Genomic DNA, 20,816 nt, shown 5'->3' on the forward strand with positions numbered 1-20,816 from the left:
TCGCGTTTAATACAATATATAATTTTATGTAAAAATTAAAAAATGTGGTTGACTCTTACTTCGCCCGTTGATTGAGTTTTGTTATTATATATATATATATAACATACATATATATAATATATTAAACTAACATTCAATTTAATTTATATTACTGTTTCAGCTTTAATTTATAATTGTTTTAAATCTGACAATAATCAATGTATTGTTTATAGTCAAATATACTGGAAAATATATTTAAGATTTATATAAAAATATTATTAGAAATTAAGATCCAGTCTCTTTTTGGAATTCCTCTACTTGTTCATATAGCGGTCTAGTTCAACCCTTTCAAACCCTATGTACATTGCAATATATATATTAAATTTGAAGACATTATCTGTTAAATTATTTAATTCTATCAACATCTAAAACCAATACTCTGATTCTACAAATCTTGATGACAGTGTTAATATCATTGTATTGTTGTTACACAGATATTAAGGTGAATTCGTTTCTCACCCTTATATGTTGTAAGCATTATTTCATCTTTGTTGTCAATCAAATATTAAACAAGAACAAACGATTCTTACAATATGAGCTATAAGTGCAAAAGCAAATGCACCTATAGTAGAAAAGCTAAGCAACAATATAACTATACCGAATAGAATCAGGGTACAGATGTACATAATATCCATCTTAAAAATATAGTCAAAATTTAAAAAAATTTTTTAGATGAATTACTTGCTGTCTTTGAAATAAAAAAAAAAGAATGTTTTTAACATGCTTTCATTAAAATTAGGTCTCAAGAGATTAACTCTCTTATGGTTTACAAACTACATAATTAAACATTATAATGGAAAATATTGTACAAAATCTTACATTATATATTTTGCAATTACAATAGATGCAAAATTTACTTAATATTGTTATACTTAAGGGTACTATTATATCAATTGCATTAAAAAAAAAAATGTAATATATATATCAGGATATTGCATTGTAATGTATACTATTAAATTTCATTATAACAAATAAACAAAAAGTAGTATATAAAATTCTATATGTACATAATTACCTTTGTCATAAAGTTATCCTTCCTAAATAAAATCTTCAATATGTGTCCAAAATTACATTCTGGATCAGTACGTGATGGATGTCTTTCATCGAATGGATCCGGATCCATCTTCATATAATTTTCTGTCTCAAGTTCTATTATATCTGCTAATCTCTGAAGAACAGGAATGGGATCATAGGTTGATGAGCTATGTTCTTCTTCCCATTGTCGTAGAATTTGTACAACATCTGTTACTTCTGCAAGTGATTCTGTATTTGCCATTATAGATCTGTAAATAATAGTGTATTTAAAAGTCAAAAATTTGAAAGTCTCTCTCTTTTTTTTTTATCAGTCTCTTTATTGAAATTTCAATAGACAATAAAAAAATTATAATATATTTTGAACTATGTATATAGAACATATATATAAAAAAAATCATATGCTACAATAAACAAAATTAATCATTTTATAACACATTTGTATAAAAGGACATAATAAAAGGTTTTATTAAAAATACTTGCATTAAAATTTTAACATGACATTTTAATGAGTTCTATTAAACATAGCATGTACAATTGAAATACAACATAAAGGTTAAATTACGCCGAAAGATATAATGCACGACAATCGATGTTGAAAATTTCCATAATTTTTAGATATATCAGTTATTTAAAGAAAACGTTCTGTTGGTTGGCCTCAAAGCCTCATCATTGCCATTATCAATAAACATTATCATAAACGTGAGTTGTACCACACACAACCTCAAAATGTTAAAAAAAGTAAACAAAAGATTCGATATAAAACAGAGAAAATATTAGAGATATTATCCGAGAAAAAGATGTTTAGATGTACTACAATTCGTTTAAATGAAATCGCGCAACAAAAAAGAAAGAGATAAGCCGGCCGGCATTGCAATACTGCGAGAATTTGCAATAAACACAAAGATTGTAGCTCAGGCATCGATGATAATGATTCACCGCGTACAGTGGCGCGTGTATTTCATAGGTTAGATTCTGCAAAATAATTTTGTTTGAAAATTTTCATTCAATAATTTTTCTTTAATTTTTCTGATATCTTCAAAAATACGGATAATATGTATGACTCGGACACACATAATAGCCAAACAATTTTGAGCAATTTCGAGACTTACAAATGTATCACGTTATCACGTATCCGGCTAAAACAGGCTACACAAGGCTACACTGGCTACAGTTCCTACTGAGTTCCTACCATGGTGGAAGGGATAATACGGGCCTAGTTTCCACCGAGGGTTTAAACTGAATCAGAATGTAAGAACCAACCAACTACGAGTATTCCCCTGTTACAGTCGAACGACATGGTGTGTACCTACGTCCGTATTTATAGTTAAGTTCAAGATAGCGCTTAGGCCGGAATCAGACTACGCATTAAAGATTGAGATTGAAGAGTGAAAAATTGAAATATAACCAATCAAAACAATAGGAGCTAAAATTCCTTTGTCCTCATTGGTCAAATTTCAATCTTCAATCCTCAATTTCAATTTTCAATGCGTAGTCTGATTTCGGCTTTAAGGTTGTCTTGATTAAGACTGTCTCTTTCAATCAAGAGATTTTCTGTGGCTGAACTAGTGTACATCTTTGGAACTTAAAGTGAGATAAATATACATTTTGTGGACACACATTCACACTTCCGCACGCACGCACGCACGAACGCACGCATTCTCACACTCTTTCAGTTATACTTCATACCTTATACTCATTTAGCATACATACTCCGCGACCAAACGTGCATGACGTGCTCTCATGAACATGATACTCAATTTCTCATCTAGATACTCTCTCATTTTTATTCATTCTTCAACCGTCTTCATCACTTTACATTGTCGCGATAAGATATTGTACGTGCTAATAAATAAACGTTATTACTTGTGAATCCGTGTACCATCCATTATCTACATTTATTATATGTAGCAATCCGCTACAGTTTGATATTTGTTTAATGCGAAAAAGATGGTTCTTGCTCACTAGACGCAGAAACGCTTGCCGCGCGGCAAAATAAGCCGCGATAATCAATGAACACATCAGGAGCTGTAAGCTTATTGGCTTCACATTTTGCCGCGCGGCAAGCGTTTCCGCGTCCAGTGTGCAGAAGCCAAGAGAGTTCTAGAACAGTCTAGTGTAGAAACAGAAAACAGACCAAATATCATTTTGAGATCGTAACAATTCATAGTCACAAAATAAGACGACCTTCGAGAAGTTCTTCCTTAAGGAATTCTTGTTTGACTTAAAGTCGTCTTGACGAAGATGGTCTTAAGGTTGAACTTAAAGGGTGTCCCAAAATTAACGCAAGATTTGAATTAAATAGAAAACACAGTTTTTAGTCTTTTGATTGTTATTTTTTTATTGAATCATAAAGTACATAGGATAGGGTTATTTGTGGAATAACACATCGGGCAAATGGCCTCCACGGCTTTGCATGCACATACGCACTCGTTTGTCGAAATTTTCCATGACCATTTTGCATAAATGTGGCTGAATTTCGTTGATGCAGCGTTGAATCTCCTCCTTTAATGCACGGATGGTTGTGGGCTTGTTGACATAGACCTGTGATTTCAAATAACCCCATAAAAAGAAATCTAATGGTGTTAAATCACACGATCTAGGGGGCGATTTTGGCGATTAACAAAGCCATCAAGGTGAAAATGTGCTTCATCGCTTAGGATGATTTTGCTCGAAAAATCAGCATCCATTTGTTGATGTTCAATAATCCATTTTCACGCTCCATTTTCACTAACCCTAAACTGTCAGCTGTTAAATTGTTTTTTTTTTGGGTTGCCAACACTTTACTGCACAAATGGCGGCAAATTCAAATCTTGCGTTAATTTTGGGACACCCTTATTTGATATTCGGCTGTTTCCGTAATATTTTCGTTGGATTTTCCAATAGAAACATTTGAGAAGTATAATTATACGAAATGTATTATTATATTATCTTTTGTATGATTAGGCTGTGATTATGGATTCCGACTTGAAGTGCGTTCTCTAGTGAACAAATTTCGCTGAAATTGTTTCATATGTTTGGAATAATTTTAGCGAAATTGTCGATAGAAAATTTATTGAAATTTCATTAAAAGTTAATTTTTCAGTTGACATACTAAAAAATTGCTCAAATTGAATTGAAATTTCTTTGAATTTGTAGAAACTTTTCTTAAAATTTCTATGAAATTTTATTTAAATTTTGCAAAAAATGAATTTTTCAGCAAAAAATTGCTGAAATTAAATTAATTTTTTTCTAAAATACTGTTCCAAAATGGGGATTAATTTCAACGAAATTTTTTCATCACAGTTGAAGAGCGGACTTTACAGAACTGCTTGTCCGTCTTGTCTATGTTTTTCCTGGAGTACTGCAGGTCGCAATTAATATTAAGAAGATTGAGACCTCTGATTCCTCGTGGAGGTTATCACGGGAGGTTATATTCCCAAAATCAATGTATGGTATTGTGATCCTTTTCTTGAGTCGGAAAATTAAGTAGAGGCATAAGAAGAAGAATTTTGAGATCCCATTTATCTCAAATTTTGATACAAAATATACTGAATCAATGTGTTTTCGTAAAAATAAAGATTTGATAAGAAAAAAGTGTCGCGCAGTTCCGCGAACCGAAATATATCATTAAAGTTGATGACTATTTAGGTTAGGAAATCTGTCATAGCAGTGGTTTGATCATTGCATTTAAAACACAAATTCACTGCTTTAAAAATAATATAAAAAAATAATTTGTATTTTTAAAGTAGTGAATTTGTGCTTTTAAAGCAGATTTGTTTTAAAGCAGAGAAAGTTATTTAAAATTATTTAAAATTAATACCTTTTAATTTTTTTTTATGGATTAAAAATTAAATCCATTTTTTTTAAATAGATACTATAACTATAAACGCAACTTCGCCGTTGTCCAAATTCCTATAAATTTTGGAAAAAGTTACAAATGTTTTATAATGTATTATTATGTATTAAATTTATTAATTAACATTAATATTACATAATAATTTAAATATAAGTAAATCTATCGTAAATCTCGCGTTTCCAACTTTTGGTATATGCTTTTAATATAAAACATAAAATGTCATATATAAAAAAATCTTCTAATGTTGCAGTTATATAGGCCAAATTTACAAGAATCATATCGTTTATGATCGGTTAAGTCTTGATCTTAAAATATTTCTCGTATCAATTTTGGATAAATGTTCGTGGGGCAGAGCGACACTTTTTTCTGCCAGATTTCTTCATTTCGTGTAAAAACGCATCGATTAAATATATTTTTATCAAAATTTGAGGTGGACGGGCTTTTCTTAACATTTACCGAATGAAGATATTAATCAGCAGCCTCCGTTTATTTTCTTTCTCCTATGTCCCATTAAGCGGTAAACATGGCAGCAGAAGTCGAATTTCGAAGAAAAGCCAATTATGAGATAGTTTTACAATTATGTTAAAAATATTTTACTGCTAAAGAAGTTCTAATGTTTATCAGTTTGTTATATACGTTATTATATTTACATTGAAAAATATTATTTTTATTATTACAAGTAGTGTAAATAACATAAAAGGAGTGATTTTTCGCAATAAGTTCATTACATTTTTTTAAGATTAAATTTGGGAAATTTGGGGGATTATTAATATTTCACACACACACACACACACACACACACACACACACACACACACACACACACACCCCCCCCCACACACACACACACACACACAGATTGTGTGTGTGTGTGTGTGGATTGCGTTGAAAGTCCGGCAACTATATCGGTACGCAATTATCATTTCTAAAATTAATTCATTTTAAATGAATATATATAATAGTTTAACATCTTAACATTCAGACTGAAGTGGTGCTTCGTATTTAAAGTAATGTATAAAAAGAGTGATTTTATATTATTCCGCGTGTTTCGCTTCTGGTTATTTCGTTTCATGGAACATAAAAGATTTAGGAAAAGCGTAAAGAAAGAAAATGGCTGTGATTCGTCGTGTTGATTCCGCGAATTTTGTTCCGTTGTCAATTTCCGCTCCATAAGACGCTGACTTAATTAACGTCCTGCACACAGAACGTGGCAAAGCTTGCCGCGCGACGGAAGTTGTCGCACAAACCAATAAAGCATTCGTATGTACGTGACCGGACAAAAATCCGGTTGTAAAAATTATCATTTTAAATCATTTGTATTTCGCATGAAGAGTTTTGAAGTGCAAATAAAAAGGTTTGTGACTCATTCTATTAATTACAATTAATCATTCTTTTTTAGACCATATACTTGACTGAAATAATTAACCGGATCTAAATTCAACAAAGTTTATATGGAATCTTTTGTATTTCGTATAAAGAGTTATGAAGTACCATTAAAAACATTTGTGAGTTATCTAGACATTTTTAATTAAATATTAAAATATATATTTGATCGAAATATAGATACAGGCGCTATGGTCACGGAAATTCCATTAGACACGATAGGTAGTCTCTCTAGTATTTTAATATTTCAGAATGTATTATGGAATTGCTTGGAATGAGTTCCGATCGGAATTATTTAGTTTTCCTGCAGTTTCTTTAAAAAACACAATAGAAATGTAGGAAATAATTTAATTATTTTAATCGGAATCCATTCCGAATAATTCCATTATACGTTTTCTGGTTGACATTCGATCAACAAGATGGATGAGTAACTAACACTGTAAGATAAAATTCTTTGCATCATTCTTTGTAATAGACCTCAAATTCTATTGTCATAGAATTTCATTGTATCAGGTTTTGAAACATAAGGCAAAAATTAGAAATTGTTTTATTGTAGGTTTTAACCATCACTCCTTCAAGGTATTGTGAAGTATCTGAACGTAAATTAAGTTTAATTTAAATATATAATTTAACAAAACTGACATCAGATAAAGAATATATCATCAAGCATGATTATAAGATGATACGTATGCAACTGTTCTCCAAATTCTTAATTAAAAAATACAATAACCAAGATGACTATGTAATATGTCTAATAAAAAACAATACAGAAATAGGAACAGGTAATGCTGTACAGTTTCAATTATAGTTTTATATATTAAAGTTTATTATCGTAAATCTGATAAAGGAATTATTTTTTTTATATAAATAGGAAGGTATCCATCAAAATTAGATAATAAACAAAGAAGAATTTTGTTTAATTTTACTGGTGATGATTGTCTACATGGAATCGATCATATGGTGACAGTTATGCATTGTGATTATGATACAGAGACTAATTATATTATTATTATTCTGAACTTATATTCTGAATTATTTTCGCATGTAAGTAGTTTTTAAAAAATATATTTATCTCAAGTAATATATGAATAAAAATATTTTAGGGTGATCAACAATGTAACTTATTTATAGTATGGAAGATTGCATTAGCTTGTGAACTAGAATCCAAACAAATTGTACAGTTGTTAACGCTGGACATTATTATGATCTAAGTTCTTTAACAAGAGCTTCAGAAAATTATGTGATTCCTTCACGTATAAAAAAATAAAACAAAATTCTTCAAATTATCTAAAATAATATTACATGTCTGCTAATCTATACTACTTCATGGTATCATGTATCCAGTTAAATCTGGAGCATGCTTAGATCCTAAAAAACCTAATAGGTAGTTATCGACAAGCAGATTTTATATTAAAATTAATTATAATGTAAATACAATATCTATATAATTTGATTTTGTTGTATATTTTATTGTATTGTATAATTTTTGTATAACAGAAAACCTTTTACTTTAAAAATATATTAATTTTTGTTTTATCTTATTATAGATATTCAAATTTAGGAGAAGTACAAAAAAAGTCTCCTTTCTTTAAAGTCTTTGCGTTATGCACACAAAGTATTACAACTCCACATGTTAAAACAACTATTCATTTTAAATGTGATTTGGATGCTAAGGTATACCAGCAGCTAATAACAAAGGACATTTTCCAGCAAGGCTGTAGTGTAATATAGTAAATCATTATATCCTTGTTGTTTGTCAATGTTAAATAAGTATGAAACGATTCACTATTACACTATGGCCTGATTTCTCATTTTGTGTGTGTGTGTGTGTGTATGTGTGTGTGTGTGGGTGTTTGTGTGACTTTTTTTGTACTTCTGCTAAATTTGAATATCTATAATAAGATAAAACAAAACTTAATATATTTTTAAAGTAAAAGGTTTTCTGTTATACAAAAATTATACAATCAAATATACAACAAAATCAAATTATATAGATATTATATTTACATTATAATTAATTTTAATATAAAATCTGCTTGTCGATACCTACCTATTAGGTTTTTTAGGATCATCTAAGCATGCTCCAGATTTAATTGAATACATGATACCATGATACCTGTTCCTATTTCTGTATTGTTTTTTATTAGATATATTGCATAGTCATCTTGATTATTGTATTTTTTAATTAATGGAGAACATAGTTGCATACGTATCATCTTATAATCATGCTTGATGATATATTCTTTATCTGATGTCAGTTTTGTTAAATTATATATTTAAATTAAACTTAACTTACGTTCAGACACTTCACAATACCTTGAAGGAGTGATGGTTAAAACATACAATAAAACAATTTCTAATTTTTGTATGTTTCAAAACCTGATACAATGAAATTCTATGACAATAGAATTTGAGGTCTATTACAAAGAATGATGCAAAGAATTTTATCTTACAGTGTTAGTTACTCATCCATCTTGTTGATCGAATGTCAACCAGAAAACGTATAATGGAATTATTCGGAATGGATTCCGATTAAAATAATTAAATTATTTCCTACATTTCTATTGTGTTTTTTAAAGAAACTGCAGGAAAACTAAATAATTCCGATCGGAACTCATTCCAAGCAATTCCATAATACATTCTGAAATATTAAAATACTAGAGAGACTACCTATCGTGTCTAATGGAATTTCCGTGACCATAGCGCCTGTATCTATATTTCGATCAAATATATATTTTAATATTTAATTAAAAATGTCTAGATAACTCACAAATGTTTTTAATGGTACTTCATAACTCTTTATACGAAATACAAAAGATTCCATATAAACTTTGTTGAATTTAGATCCGGTTAATTATTTCAGTCAAGTACGTGGTCTAAAAAAGAATGATTAATTGTAATTAATAGAATGACTCTCAAACCTTTTTATTTGCACTTCAAAACTCTTCATACGAAATACAAACGATTTAAAATGATAATTTTTACAACCGAAGGTTTTGTCCGATCACACGTACATACGAATCAATAAAGCCGGTTCTACATTAGTTGCAAACTAATCGCAAGTTTGTGTGACACCCAATATAAAGCATTGATTTCAAAATGCAAGCTTTAGATTGGCTGTCGCAAGAAACTTGTTATCAGCTTGCAACTAATCTAGAACCGGCTTTAAACCCTGTCTACAATAGTCGCACAGGTTGTGTCGCATGTTGCGAATAGCAACGCATGAAAATTTGTCACATGCCGCAAGAGTGTCGCTAAACGAGCGTATACAATAGTCACAACGATTGTTGGCATGTAATTCGACAATAAATTTTGAATGTCAACTTGTGCTGTGATTGGCTGTGCTCATGCGACACGCCTATTGCAGTCGCAGAAAGTTGAAGTTGGCTCAACTCCGTACGACAAGAGCTCTTGCGACTACGATAATCATCCGACTATATGCGACACTTCTGCGACATTTCATACGACATGTGGCGGAGTTTGTGCGATTATTGTAGACGAAGCTTAATGCCTGTTCTACAATAGGGTCGTAAGTCGTAAGAAGTTGGCCAATCACAGTTAAGTGTAAGAATAATCGTTTATGATTGGTTAATTTCTTTTCGCTTAAAACTATATTGTAAAATAGGCATAATTCTATATTCTTAAGTCGGCCTCATCATGCAAAACTTCTAAAAATGATGTAATACTACTTCCGCCGCATGGCAAAAGTTGGATTGAGTTTAACTGTTGTCGCTTGGTGGAAATTATATATCTATTACTTTTGAGCAAGCGAGACGTTAACTGTCTATCACGCCAATTTCGTCACGCGGAAAGCGTTGCTGCGTTCTATGTGTAGGAGTCATAAGGCCGATGTCCCATGGAACAGAAATTTACAACGGAATGGAACTGCGCCAATCACAACTCTGCAGTCATTACTCTGCTTTCTTTTTTGCGATTGTGATTGGTCTCCCTGTTACATTCCGTTGTAAATTTTCGCTCAAGGGACGCCAGCTTAATGGCTCCTGCACGCAGAATGCGGCAACGCTTACCACGCGGCAAAAGTTGGCGCGATAGCCAATCAACATCTCACTTGCTCGAAAGTAATAGATATAAAATTTCCACCACGCGACAAAAGTTGAACTCAATCTAACTTTTGCCGCATGGCGAAAGTAATATTACATCATTTCTGGAAGTTTTGCATGGTGAAGCCGAGCTTAAGAACATAGAATTATTGATTAGTGCAACAATTTCCACCGATCGGCAAGCGTTACCGCGTTTTGTGTGAAGCCATAATTCTATGTTCTTAAATTGGTCTCATTTTGCAAACTTCTAGAAATTATGTAATACTACTTCTGCCGCGCAAAATGAATTAAGTTCAACCTTTGTCGCGTGGTGAAAATTATATATCTATTTACTTCCGAGCAAGCGAGACGTTGATTGACTATAAGTGCATTTACACAAGCGTCAAGTGTCAAGCAGTGAAAGCAGCAATTAGCTGAGCGGTGGTGTACAAAATATTTTTTACGTCACTGTAAAAATCGGCTCGTTGATTGATTGCTGCTTTCGCTGCATGACGCTTGCCACGGAGGAAGTACCAAAGCGCGTATAATGCACTTTTAATTCGCGTTGGTTTCAAAACCGCATTAATTATGTACTTAAAATGCGCGTATTCTAATGCGATATTTTTACGCATGGCATTTGCGAGTTTCAGGACGCATCCATACTTGGCGCTACAAAATTAAGTAGCAAGCTGACATTATTTCGATAAATAATGTTAGCTTGGATTTTAAATTGAATTGCTTCATTTGATTGATCAATCAGAAGAAAGAAAGTTACTATAACAGACCGATCGAAAAATAGTAATAAAATTATAATAGTAAAAAAATAATGATATATTATACATTACACAAAAAAATTAAAGGATCACTTAGTTCGTCCTCAACAATAGGTAAATATTCAAAAGAGTGTAATTTCGTCAAAAATGTTCATAACAAGATTTAAAAAAAAACATTTTGTAACTTGAATTCTCTATTTTCTAAATCGGTAATTGATATTTCGATCTGATTGATTTTTTACGTAGCTATATGAACAGAAATGGGTATCCGTCAAATCTGAAATTTTATACAAATTTTACAAAGGTCTATGGTATAAACTCGCAAACTACAAATGCAGTTTACAGCAGTCAAAAGAGTGACTCTTTATCTTCAATTTTTTATTGAATATTGTATTTTTTTTTTCACCGAGTTATTCAATACTAAAATAAAAAGGATTATTTTTTATTCAATGTTGAATAACCCTGCGAAAAAAAATCGTACAACGTTTAATAACAAAAATTGGAGGTAAAGATACTTTTATTAGTAATTATACTTTTTCAAAATTACAACTTATCTGATATATTAGAGGCTTTAATCCACTTCCTTTCAATTAAGTTTTTAAGTATTGTAGAGATTTCATTGAAAAAAACTTTTGCCGTTTTTCTTCCGCTGAATAAATATTGAAATGTCTTCAACCTCACTACATTATCTGATAGAGATTTCACTGATTAAAACTGAGGTTACATTAGTCGGCTGTCAAAACACAATTCACTAATACGATACATTACGAACTGTATCTAAACACTATGCAGTACAGTCACAGTACATACAGTAGCGCAACTCCCTGTCGGCACCTTTGATGTGAGTGTTGGCCAAAATAGAATGCGCATGCGCGAAATAAGCAAGTTACCTAGGTTGCCATGGTTACTACCTAAACTTCTTTCTCTTTTCATTCTTTTTTCGCTCTGTCAAAACTCACTAGATTTATTCGCATCGCACTCCAACAAATGCGTTGGAGTGAGTAAAAGCTATTATAGTGCGATCGGAAAGGATTTCCTTGCTGCACAGTAGGATCCGGCTGGTTAGAGCGGACCGTAGATAGTAGCATAGCAAATGTAATATCGTACTGAGCGATTATTTTGTTGTTATTAAGGCATAAATTACTATTATTAGATTATAATCAATAATATAAGTATGATTATTATTATTGTTATTACTAGCACTAAGAGCAGACCATAATTATTATAAGAGAATAGAGTGAAGATAAAATAAAGGCGTAGGTTAAATTTTGGGATTTAGGATAAGGATATATATATATATATATACAATACATATAATAAATAACCATTAGTCGATAAGTTAGGAACGGAAAGAGGAACAATATGCATATACCATGTATAGGTTGAGGTTAATAAAAAAGGTTAGAGGATAAATGATGGATCATTTACTGTCACAGGATCAATGTGTCAGGAGATTGGAAAAACGATGGCCCGAGCCAACAAAAGGTGTTATTTAAAAAGCGAAAACATAGTTTGGCTGGTCTAAGTATAAGTATAAACTTAACGTTGAGCAAAGATGAGAAAGTTATCAGTAAAGGGACGAAATAGTGTTTTGGAGAGGCGCGAGATTCGAAAACGTAAGGTTTATCGGAATAAAAGAAAGATGAACCTGACGTTGAGAAAACGAAGTTGAACACGCGTAATATCCAAAACAATGTTTCGACAAGAAGGGGAGGAGATATGGCGGAATACAAAACGTCAAGTATCTGAATAAAGGGTAGATCACGACTTGACGTGGAGCGTCAAGCGAAGATATACCGGGTGTACAGGGGGCACTTGTAAGTAGAAATTAGCGGTACTAGCAGCGACGTCAGCACTGTGAATGCGCGCGAGACGGACCAGGCGAGAGAGGCAGGCTCGAGAGTGGGAGACGACTTCGAGAGAGGAAAGCGACATATGAATATAAGGTACAACGGAGTTAGAGTAACGGAGTCCAGTGGAGCTCGGTAGTTGGGAGTCGCACTCAGTAGTTAGTTGTCGCAGTCAGAGTCCGGAGTGAAGATACGTAGTCGATATAGTCAAAGTGAAAAGGTCGAGGAGTTATAATCCGAATGTTAGAGTAGTAGAATGATAGAAGATTAGAATATTGAGTGTAGCCGTCGACGTAGTCCAAGTGCTAGTCTAGCATCAAGGGAGTGCGAAAGAAAGGAAGCACGAGACATGAAATTTTCGAGAGTGCCCGGAGGTGAACCAAGGTGATAATACCCAGGAGGTTACTCCTAGCCGACGGAGTGAGAGAAACGTACGGAGGCAAATAGAATATGTGTATCACAGAAGCGAGTATTGCTGCAAGTGCTATTAATGTATGGGACCAAGTTGTAAATAGATTCTGTTAAGTTTGAAATATAGAGTTGTTATGTTGATCAAAAATGAATTAATTATTGCGATGAGGACTATTTTTACATAATATACTCTCATAGACCGACGGTATCGGAAAGAAACGTAGAGAAATGGTAGCGGCGTAAGAAGAAGTGTGTCCAAAACTCTTCGTCTTTGAAGATAAAAGGACGTGGTGAGCGTGAGAAGAGTGTAAAGAGACCGAGGCATAAGCAAACGGACAGAACCTCCGGTCACAATAGCAGCATATTAGAGCATGCAACGCGAATAAACCTATTATTACAATGAAATAATCTGAACCTAATGAAAATTAATAAAAATAAATTGTAAATATATTGAAAAATAAAGAGAAAATGTAGAAAAATATTAAATTACCTTTAAAACATATATTTATAAAGAGAAATATTCAAATATTATAATTGTAAATATATTCTACGAAAATGTTTTGAGTTGATATAAAAGAAAATTTATATATATGTATATGTCCAAAAAAATAAATTTAAAATACAATAAATAAAAAATTTAATATATTTTATATAGAAAAGATATATATTAATTAATACAATATATTAAAATAATTTTGATAATTATGCTGACATATAATGTATACGTAAGATACAAAGTTATCTTATATGCATGTTAAAATATTAAAAATGTTTTATTAATGAACAAAATAAAGAGATATTTTATTTTTTGTATATTTCCATTCTTATAAATTGTTTTGTCGTTGAAAATTTTTAACACGACACAAATGTCCTAAGGACACGTTTATGTGACGTTCAAAAGACGTTCCCTCCACGACTCCCTATGATACTAGAATTAGGGCCCCTATTTTTGAAAAGAAACGTATACGAAAATCTAGGGAAATAAATACAATAGAATACGTAATGTATACTATAGTATTTTCCTAGACTTTCATATACGTTTCTTGTCAAGAATAGGAGCCCTGGAGTTCACTCCATCCTCTCTTGTGATTGTCGTGCCCACACAATGGCAGTCTCAATCAAGAGCGCACATACATTCATACCAACTGAAAGCAAACAAACATTTCGGACACGCATGCCATTTTTAAGGCATGACTAGATTCTGGTTTTTCTAGGGACTCTATTCTCCACTGACCTCTGACTACACGCTGGAAGCGAAATATTCCAAACTCTTATCACTGCGGGCAGCAAGCTGGGCTACTACACATAGGAAGGGCTATTTATAACCTTGATGCACTATTAACTATAAACTTTATTAATATATGCAATATACAGAGACTTGATTCTTGAGATTTCTTGATTTTTTTTTCTAGCTAACGAAAACTTTTTTCCACGAGATTCTAAAACGATCTGTCTTCGTGCACTAAGGAAGGGGATAACCGCTGGTCTTTTTGTAAAAAGAAAACTCTTAATTTTTACTCTGGCATTAGGCGATGGGCGCCATTTGCCCGCAGAATGTGTGACTGTATGTGTGGATGAGGGTACAGAAGCGTATGGAGTGTGTGGAGTGTGTCCCTACCACAGTATATACCAGGTGTACAAGTATGAAATGCGGATTTAAAAAAAAAACACGTTAAATTCGGAAGAATGATAAAAAGAGCTTTATTCAAAGTATGCTCCATTGCTAGTTACATCTTTCGGGCAATTTGTGGATACCACGCCAGTAAAAATCTTTCCCCTTTGCCGCGAACCATTCATCGAGCCATTTTCGTACGAACCAAAGCGCTGCTCAGCAAGTGCATGACCCATCGATGCAAACAAGTGGTAATCGGAAGGAGCCAAGGGTGAGTAAGCCGCATGGAGTAGAACTTCCCAGCTGAGTGCTTCCAACGTGTTGCGAACCGGTTTTGCCGTATGTGATGGAGCATTGTCATGAAGAAAAATGACTTTGTGTTGTCTCTTTTGGTATTCTGGTCTTTTTTCAAGCAGCGAACGGTTCAAATCGATCAATTGTTGTTGGTAGCGTCTAGCATTAACCGTTTCACCAGGTTTTAACAGCATAATAGACTACACCCTTCTGGTCCCATCAAACACAGAGCATCGTCTTTCTGCCAAAGCGATTCGGTCTTGCGGTCGATGTGGATGATGCGCTTGGGTCTACCCATGATTTTTTGCGCTTGAGATTCTCAAAATAAATCAACTTTTCATCCTTACTAACGATACGATGCAGAAACGACTTCCTTTTGTATCGTGCAAGCAAAATTTCACATGTGTTTTTGCGCCTATCCATCTGCCTGCCGTCCAACTCATGCGGTACCCATCTTCCGGTCTTCTGAATCTTTCCCATCTCTCGTAGGCGATTGGAAACAACTTGTTGACTAACGCTCAATTGCTCTGCGAGTTGTTTTTGTGTTTGTGAATCATCTTCGTCCAACAATGCTTGCAATTCCACATCTTCGTACCTTTTTGGCGGTTTTCCGTGTTCTTTGTCTGCAACATCGAAATAATCACTTTTAAAACGCCGAAACCATCGTTCACACGTATCTTGCGATGGAGCATGTTCATCATAAGCTTCTCGAAGTAATCGGTATGATTCAGCAGCAGTTTTCTTCAAATGAAAACAAAAAATTAATGCTGTCCGCGAATGCTCTTTGTTTGGTATAAATTTCGACATATCGAACACAGCAACACAACACTATGCAAACACTTTTTCAATTTATCACTCGTGTGCGTCTGACACTTGTTGATGGCACTTCAAAATGGCATAACAGTCAAATCTTTATACCACACACTGCATTGATGCGCCATCTGTTTTCTCAAATCCGCATTTCTTGTACACCTGGTACAGTAGCGCTACTCTTCTGATTTTATGTTGGCCAAAATGGAGTGTAATAAATAAGTAAGTTGCCCCGTCTCTTTTCCTTCTTTTTTTATTGCTTTCTCTCTCTCTCTTTCTCTCTCTATTTAAATAAGCGTTTCAATGTTCCACTTAAACATTTGTCGTTCAAGCATACATGGTTTAGAGTAGAAATTTAGAGGGAAGTATTATGTGTATTGTCCATTTGGTGAAATGTTGTGTGAGAAACTTCGAGAGATTGATTTAATTTTTGTGAAAAAGTGAAAAAGTGAAAAAGTGAACAAAAGTAACATAGAAAACCGAGCTTTCTCATAACATTTTCATAGATATATAATTACATAATATTTCTTTATACAAATATACATTTTTAAGTTAATTTAATGTTTTTCCTAATTTTTTTATATTTTTTCTTTATTTTTCAATATATTTACAATTTATTTTTATTAATTTTTATAAAGTTTAAATTATTTTTAAAGTTATTTGAAAGTGGCTAAAATAATTACAAAAGATAAATAATAAAAAGCATAAATAATAAAAAGATAAATAAACAGCCACAATAGATGCAAGTCATATATTTAAAATTCCAAATAAATAAGTAAACATTTCAGATTTGATCATCATCAGTACATAAACAGATGACAAAATTGAAATTCTTACAACTAAAACGCAGGACGGATGTTAAATTAGAAATTGATAAGTAAAAGGTACATGCTATTACAATCGCAAGAATCACGCTTAAAATTTACAACAAAACAACAAAAATTATTTTCCTTCGTGCTTCTGATTTGAAAAACAGTATGAAAATAAGTCAGGAAAGCTGTTAGAATCTTCTAATACTCTTAATATTTTTCCTTAAGAAACGATGAAAACCTTCGTGTAAAGATACGGAATTTGATGATATCTTTCAGAAAAACAGGTAACTTGTAGAAGACTGTTAATGTAACTGATAATCATTCTTAGAGGGTTACCCTTCTTATGTACTTTTGGAAGTCCATACGATCTCGATAAATTTCCATCGGAGATACATACAATTTTTTATATACGAATTGATCGATAAAGCCCTTAGACTTCCAACATGTTAAGAGCAACCGTATTTCAGTAGTCAATTTATTGGTAGGATCTTTTTTTATCACTCTATACGTGTTAATATCCGAGAGAATTTCTTGCATTTTATCGTTATAGTCATTGTGGTTAAAATTACCGTGGTGTTACCCTTGTCCGCTCTAATTATTAAAAGATTTGGATGATTAGTCACGAATTGCTTAAGTTCTTTAAGTCCAAGTTTTAATAAAGAGTCTGTTAAATTGTTAGGAGAACTGTATTTTATATTGTTAAGAATCGGTGTGATGTCTTTCCTAATTAGATTTTTTGTACTATTTTCCTTTAATTCTTAAGCCACGAGCGCATTACTTTTACGGTCGATTATGGTACGATTATGTTACGGTAATGATTATGTTTAAATAAATAAAGGAAAGAATTTTTTTTGTTTTATAATAGAACTTGGAAATTCCGTATCTTTACACGAAGATTTTCATCGTTTCTTAAGGAAAAATATTAATAGTATTAGAAGATTCTAACAGCTTTCCTGACTTATTTTTATACTATTTTTCAAATCAGAAGCATGAAGGAAAATAATTTTTGTTGTTTTGTTGTAAATTTTAAACGCGATTTTTGCGATTGTAATAGCATGTACCTTTTACTTATCAATTTCTAATTTAACATCCGACCTGCGTTTTAGTTCTAAGAATTTCAATTTTGTCATCTGTTTATGTACTGATGATGGTTAAATCTTGATCGAAACGTTTACTTATTTATTTGGAATTTTAAATATATGACTTGTTTACATCTATTGTTGTGGCTGCTTTTTATTATTTATTTTTTATATTATTTTATCGCAATATTAAGTTTATTCGCGTCGCATGCTCTAATATGCTCTAATATGTTCCTACAATAGCACTTACTTACTTCAAATTTCTTCGAATTTGTTGAATTGCGATGCAAATAAATCTAGTGAATTTTGCGCGGAATTTTGACAGAGTAAAAAAAGGATGAAAAGAGAAAAAAGTTTAGGTGGTAACCGTGGCAACGCTAGGTAACTTACTTATTTCACGCATGCGCACTCCATTTTGGCCAACAGTAATATCAAAGGTACCGACAGAGAGTTGCGCTACTGTATGTACTGTGTCCCTACATATATTCCCTCCCGAGTGTCTATGTGTACATAGGCGCGAATTGAACTTTTTAAATTTAATCACTTTTCTTTGGTGTATCGTTTGTGACTGCGTTCTCGGCCTCGTGTGATTGCTCAGGTACTTCATTTGTGCTAGATAAAAAGGTAGGCTTCAGTCTTTCGGTGGACAGCGCAATGTCTTGGCCGTTGATGTATACCACATTACAATATATACAGTAGCGCAACTCTCTCGATATGGCTAAAATGGAGTGCGCATGCGTGAAATAAGCAAGTTCTCCCGTCTCATTTCGTCCCTTTTTTTATTGTTCTCTCTCGTCCTCTTTCTATTTAAATAAGCATTTCAGTGTTTCACTTAAACAATTTGTCTTTCAAGCATATATGGTTCAGAGTAGAAATTTAGAGGAAAGTATTACGTGTATTGTCCATTTGGTAAAATGTTGTGTGGGAAATCTCGAGAGATTGGTCTAATTTTTGTGAAAAAGTGATAAAGTGAAAAAGTGAACAAAAAGTAACATAGAAAATCGAGCAAAAAGGATTTCTTTTTATTTATTGTATTTTAAATTTATTTTTTGGACATACATGTATATAAATTTCTTTTATATCTCTCAGTTTTATACAGCTCATAACATTTTCATAGATATATAATTACATAATATTTCTTTATACAAATATACATTTTTAAGTTAATTTAATATTTTTCCTAATATTTTTCTACATTTTCTCTTTATTTTTCAATATGTTTACAATTTATTTTTATTAATTTTCATTAAGTTCAAATTATTTCATTGTAATAGTAGGTTTATATACGTTGCATGCTCTAATATGTTCCTATAACAGCTCTTACTCACTCCAACGCATTTGTTGGAGTGCGACGCGAATAAATCTAGTGAGTTTTGACAGAGCGAAAAAAGGATAAAAAGAGAAAGAAGTTTAGATGATAACCATGGCAATTTGCTTATTTCACGCATGCGCACTCCATTTTGGAGTGTCAACTCTAACATCAAAGGTGCCGACAGGGAGTTGCGCTACTGTATGTACTGTGACCACGTAAAGATGTCGGTTCTCCCTGCGGACCATCTCATGTGGCCTCGTGTAAGCTGCTGAAGTGGTTTCTGAACACCGTCCTCTCTGGTGAACATGTGTGTGGCCTGTGCTAATTGTTGCTGTCTAAAAACTGTCCGTCTCCCGTGATAGCTTGTTGGACGGAGCTGAAGCTGTGTTCACGTAACGTAATTAATAAATGTTTCTGTGTCCTCGGTGGGATCCAGATTCTCCAGGAATTCTCCTGAAACTCTCAGTGGCGCACCACATACTAATTCCGCTGGAGAGCATCTGAGGTCTTCCTTTAGACGTGTACGTAGGCCCAAGAGTACGGTAGGCAATAAATCCACTGTTCTCCGTCTTCACAATAAGTTATGGCCGTTTGACGCCGGGTGATATGGAAACGTTCTGGATTTCTTCACCAAGGAATCTCGAGAATGCCTGGAAGAGACTGGCTTCGAATTGCCTCCCTTAGTCTGTCGTAATGACGGCGGGTATACCTAATCGCGCTACCTAGTCATCCATGAATGCCGCAGCCACTGTCTGTGCGGTCATATTGGGAAGTGGGATGGCTTCTGGCCATCTGGAAAAGTGATCGATTATGGTTAGATAATATTTATAACCTCTTACCTCAGGCAGAGGAGCTTTAGATGCATGTGATGGAATCGCTGATCTGGTGTTGGGATTCTTCTGGGAATGTTTTTGGTGTGCCGCTGGATCTTGCTGCATTTGTAATGAAGGCAGATCGCCCAATGCGTGACATCCTTGATTCCAGGCCAGAAATTTTTGATTAATTTTGGTTGATTTGATATCTGGTGGTTCTACTGCTAGGATGTGTCATTCCGTGTACAGCGTCAAAAATTCGTTTTCTCAAGGTTACTGGAACATATGGTCGTATAGCACCTTTAGAACAGTCGCAGTAAAGTGGTGCTGTCGATCCGGGCAGCGTGAATTCTTTTAATTTCAAGGCTGATTCCCTTTGTAGCAGATGTTGTAGCTCTTCATCTTTGGTTTGCTCTGGATAGTTTGCTTCTTGGAGGTTATAACGCAATTGAATAGCGTTTATGCGCGATAGTGTGTCAGGAACAACGTTCTTTTTTTCAGTAATGTATACTATGTCTGTATTACCGGAGACAGAGAGAAACGTAGATTATATATATATTATATAATATATTGATTCAACAAATATTTGATACTTTTTTCATCCCATTTATATGAGAAATTATTTTTCTCAGAGTCTTTATTCTTTTCTTTACCAATTTCATTCGAAATATTTGTAATAGCTGAAATAATAATTAATATGATAAAAATTTTAATTTATT

General features: G+C 33.0%; 1 protein-coding gene across 1 annotated transcript in view; it reads right to left on the bottom strand.

Moving 5' to 3' along the window:
• Positions 1 to 2,260, bottom strand: part of LOC108752109 (protein mahjong) — a 99,600-nt gene extending 97,340 nt beyond the window's left edge. The window contains exons 1-2 of the mRNA XM_018492734.1: positions 2,184 to 2,260; positions 1,055 to 1,322 (exon numbers count right to left, since the gene is read on the bottom strand). Coding sequence (XP_018348236.1) covers positions 1,055 to 1,315 — 261 coding nt within the window. The 5' untranslated portion in view covers positions 1,316 to 1,322; positions 2,184 to 2,260. The remainder of the gene's footprint in view (positions 1 to 1,054; positions 1,323 to 2,183) is intronic.
• Positions 2,261 to 20,816: the final 18,556 nt, after the last annotated feature.

Source organism: Trachymyrmex septentrionalis, unplaced genomic scaffold, assembly GCF_001594115.1.
Source record: "Trachymyrmex septentrionalis isolate Tsep2-gDNA-1 unplaced genomic scaffold, Tsep1.0 scaffold54, whole genome shotgun sequence".
Lineage (NCBI taxonomy): Eukaryota > Metazoa > Arthropoda > Insecta > Hymenoptera > Formicidae > Trachymyrmex > Trachymyrmex septentrionalis.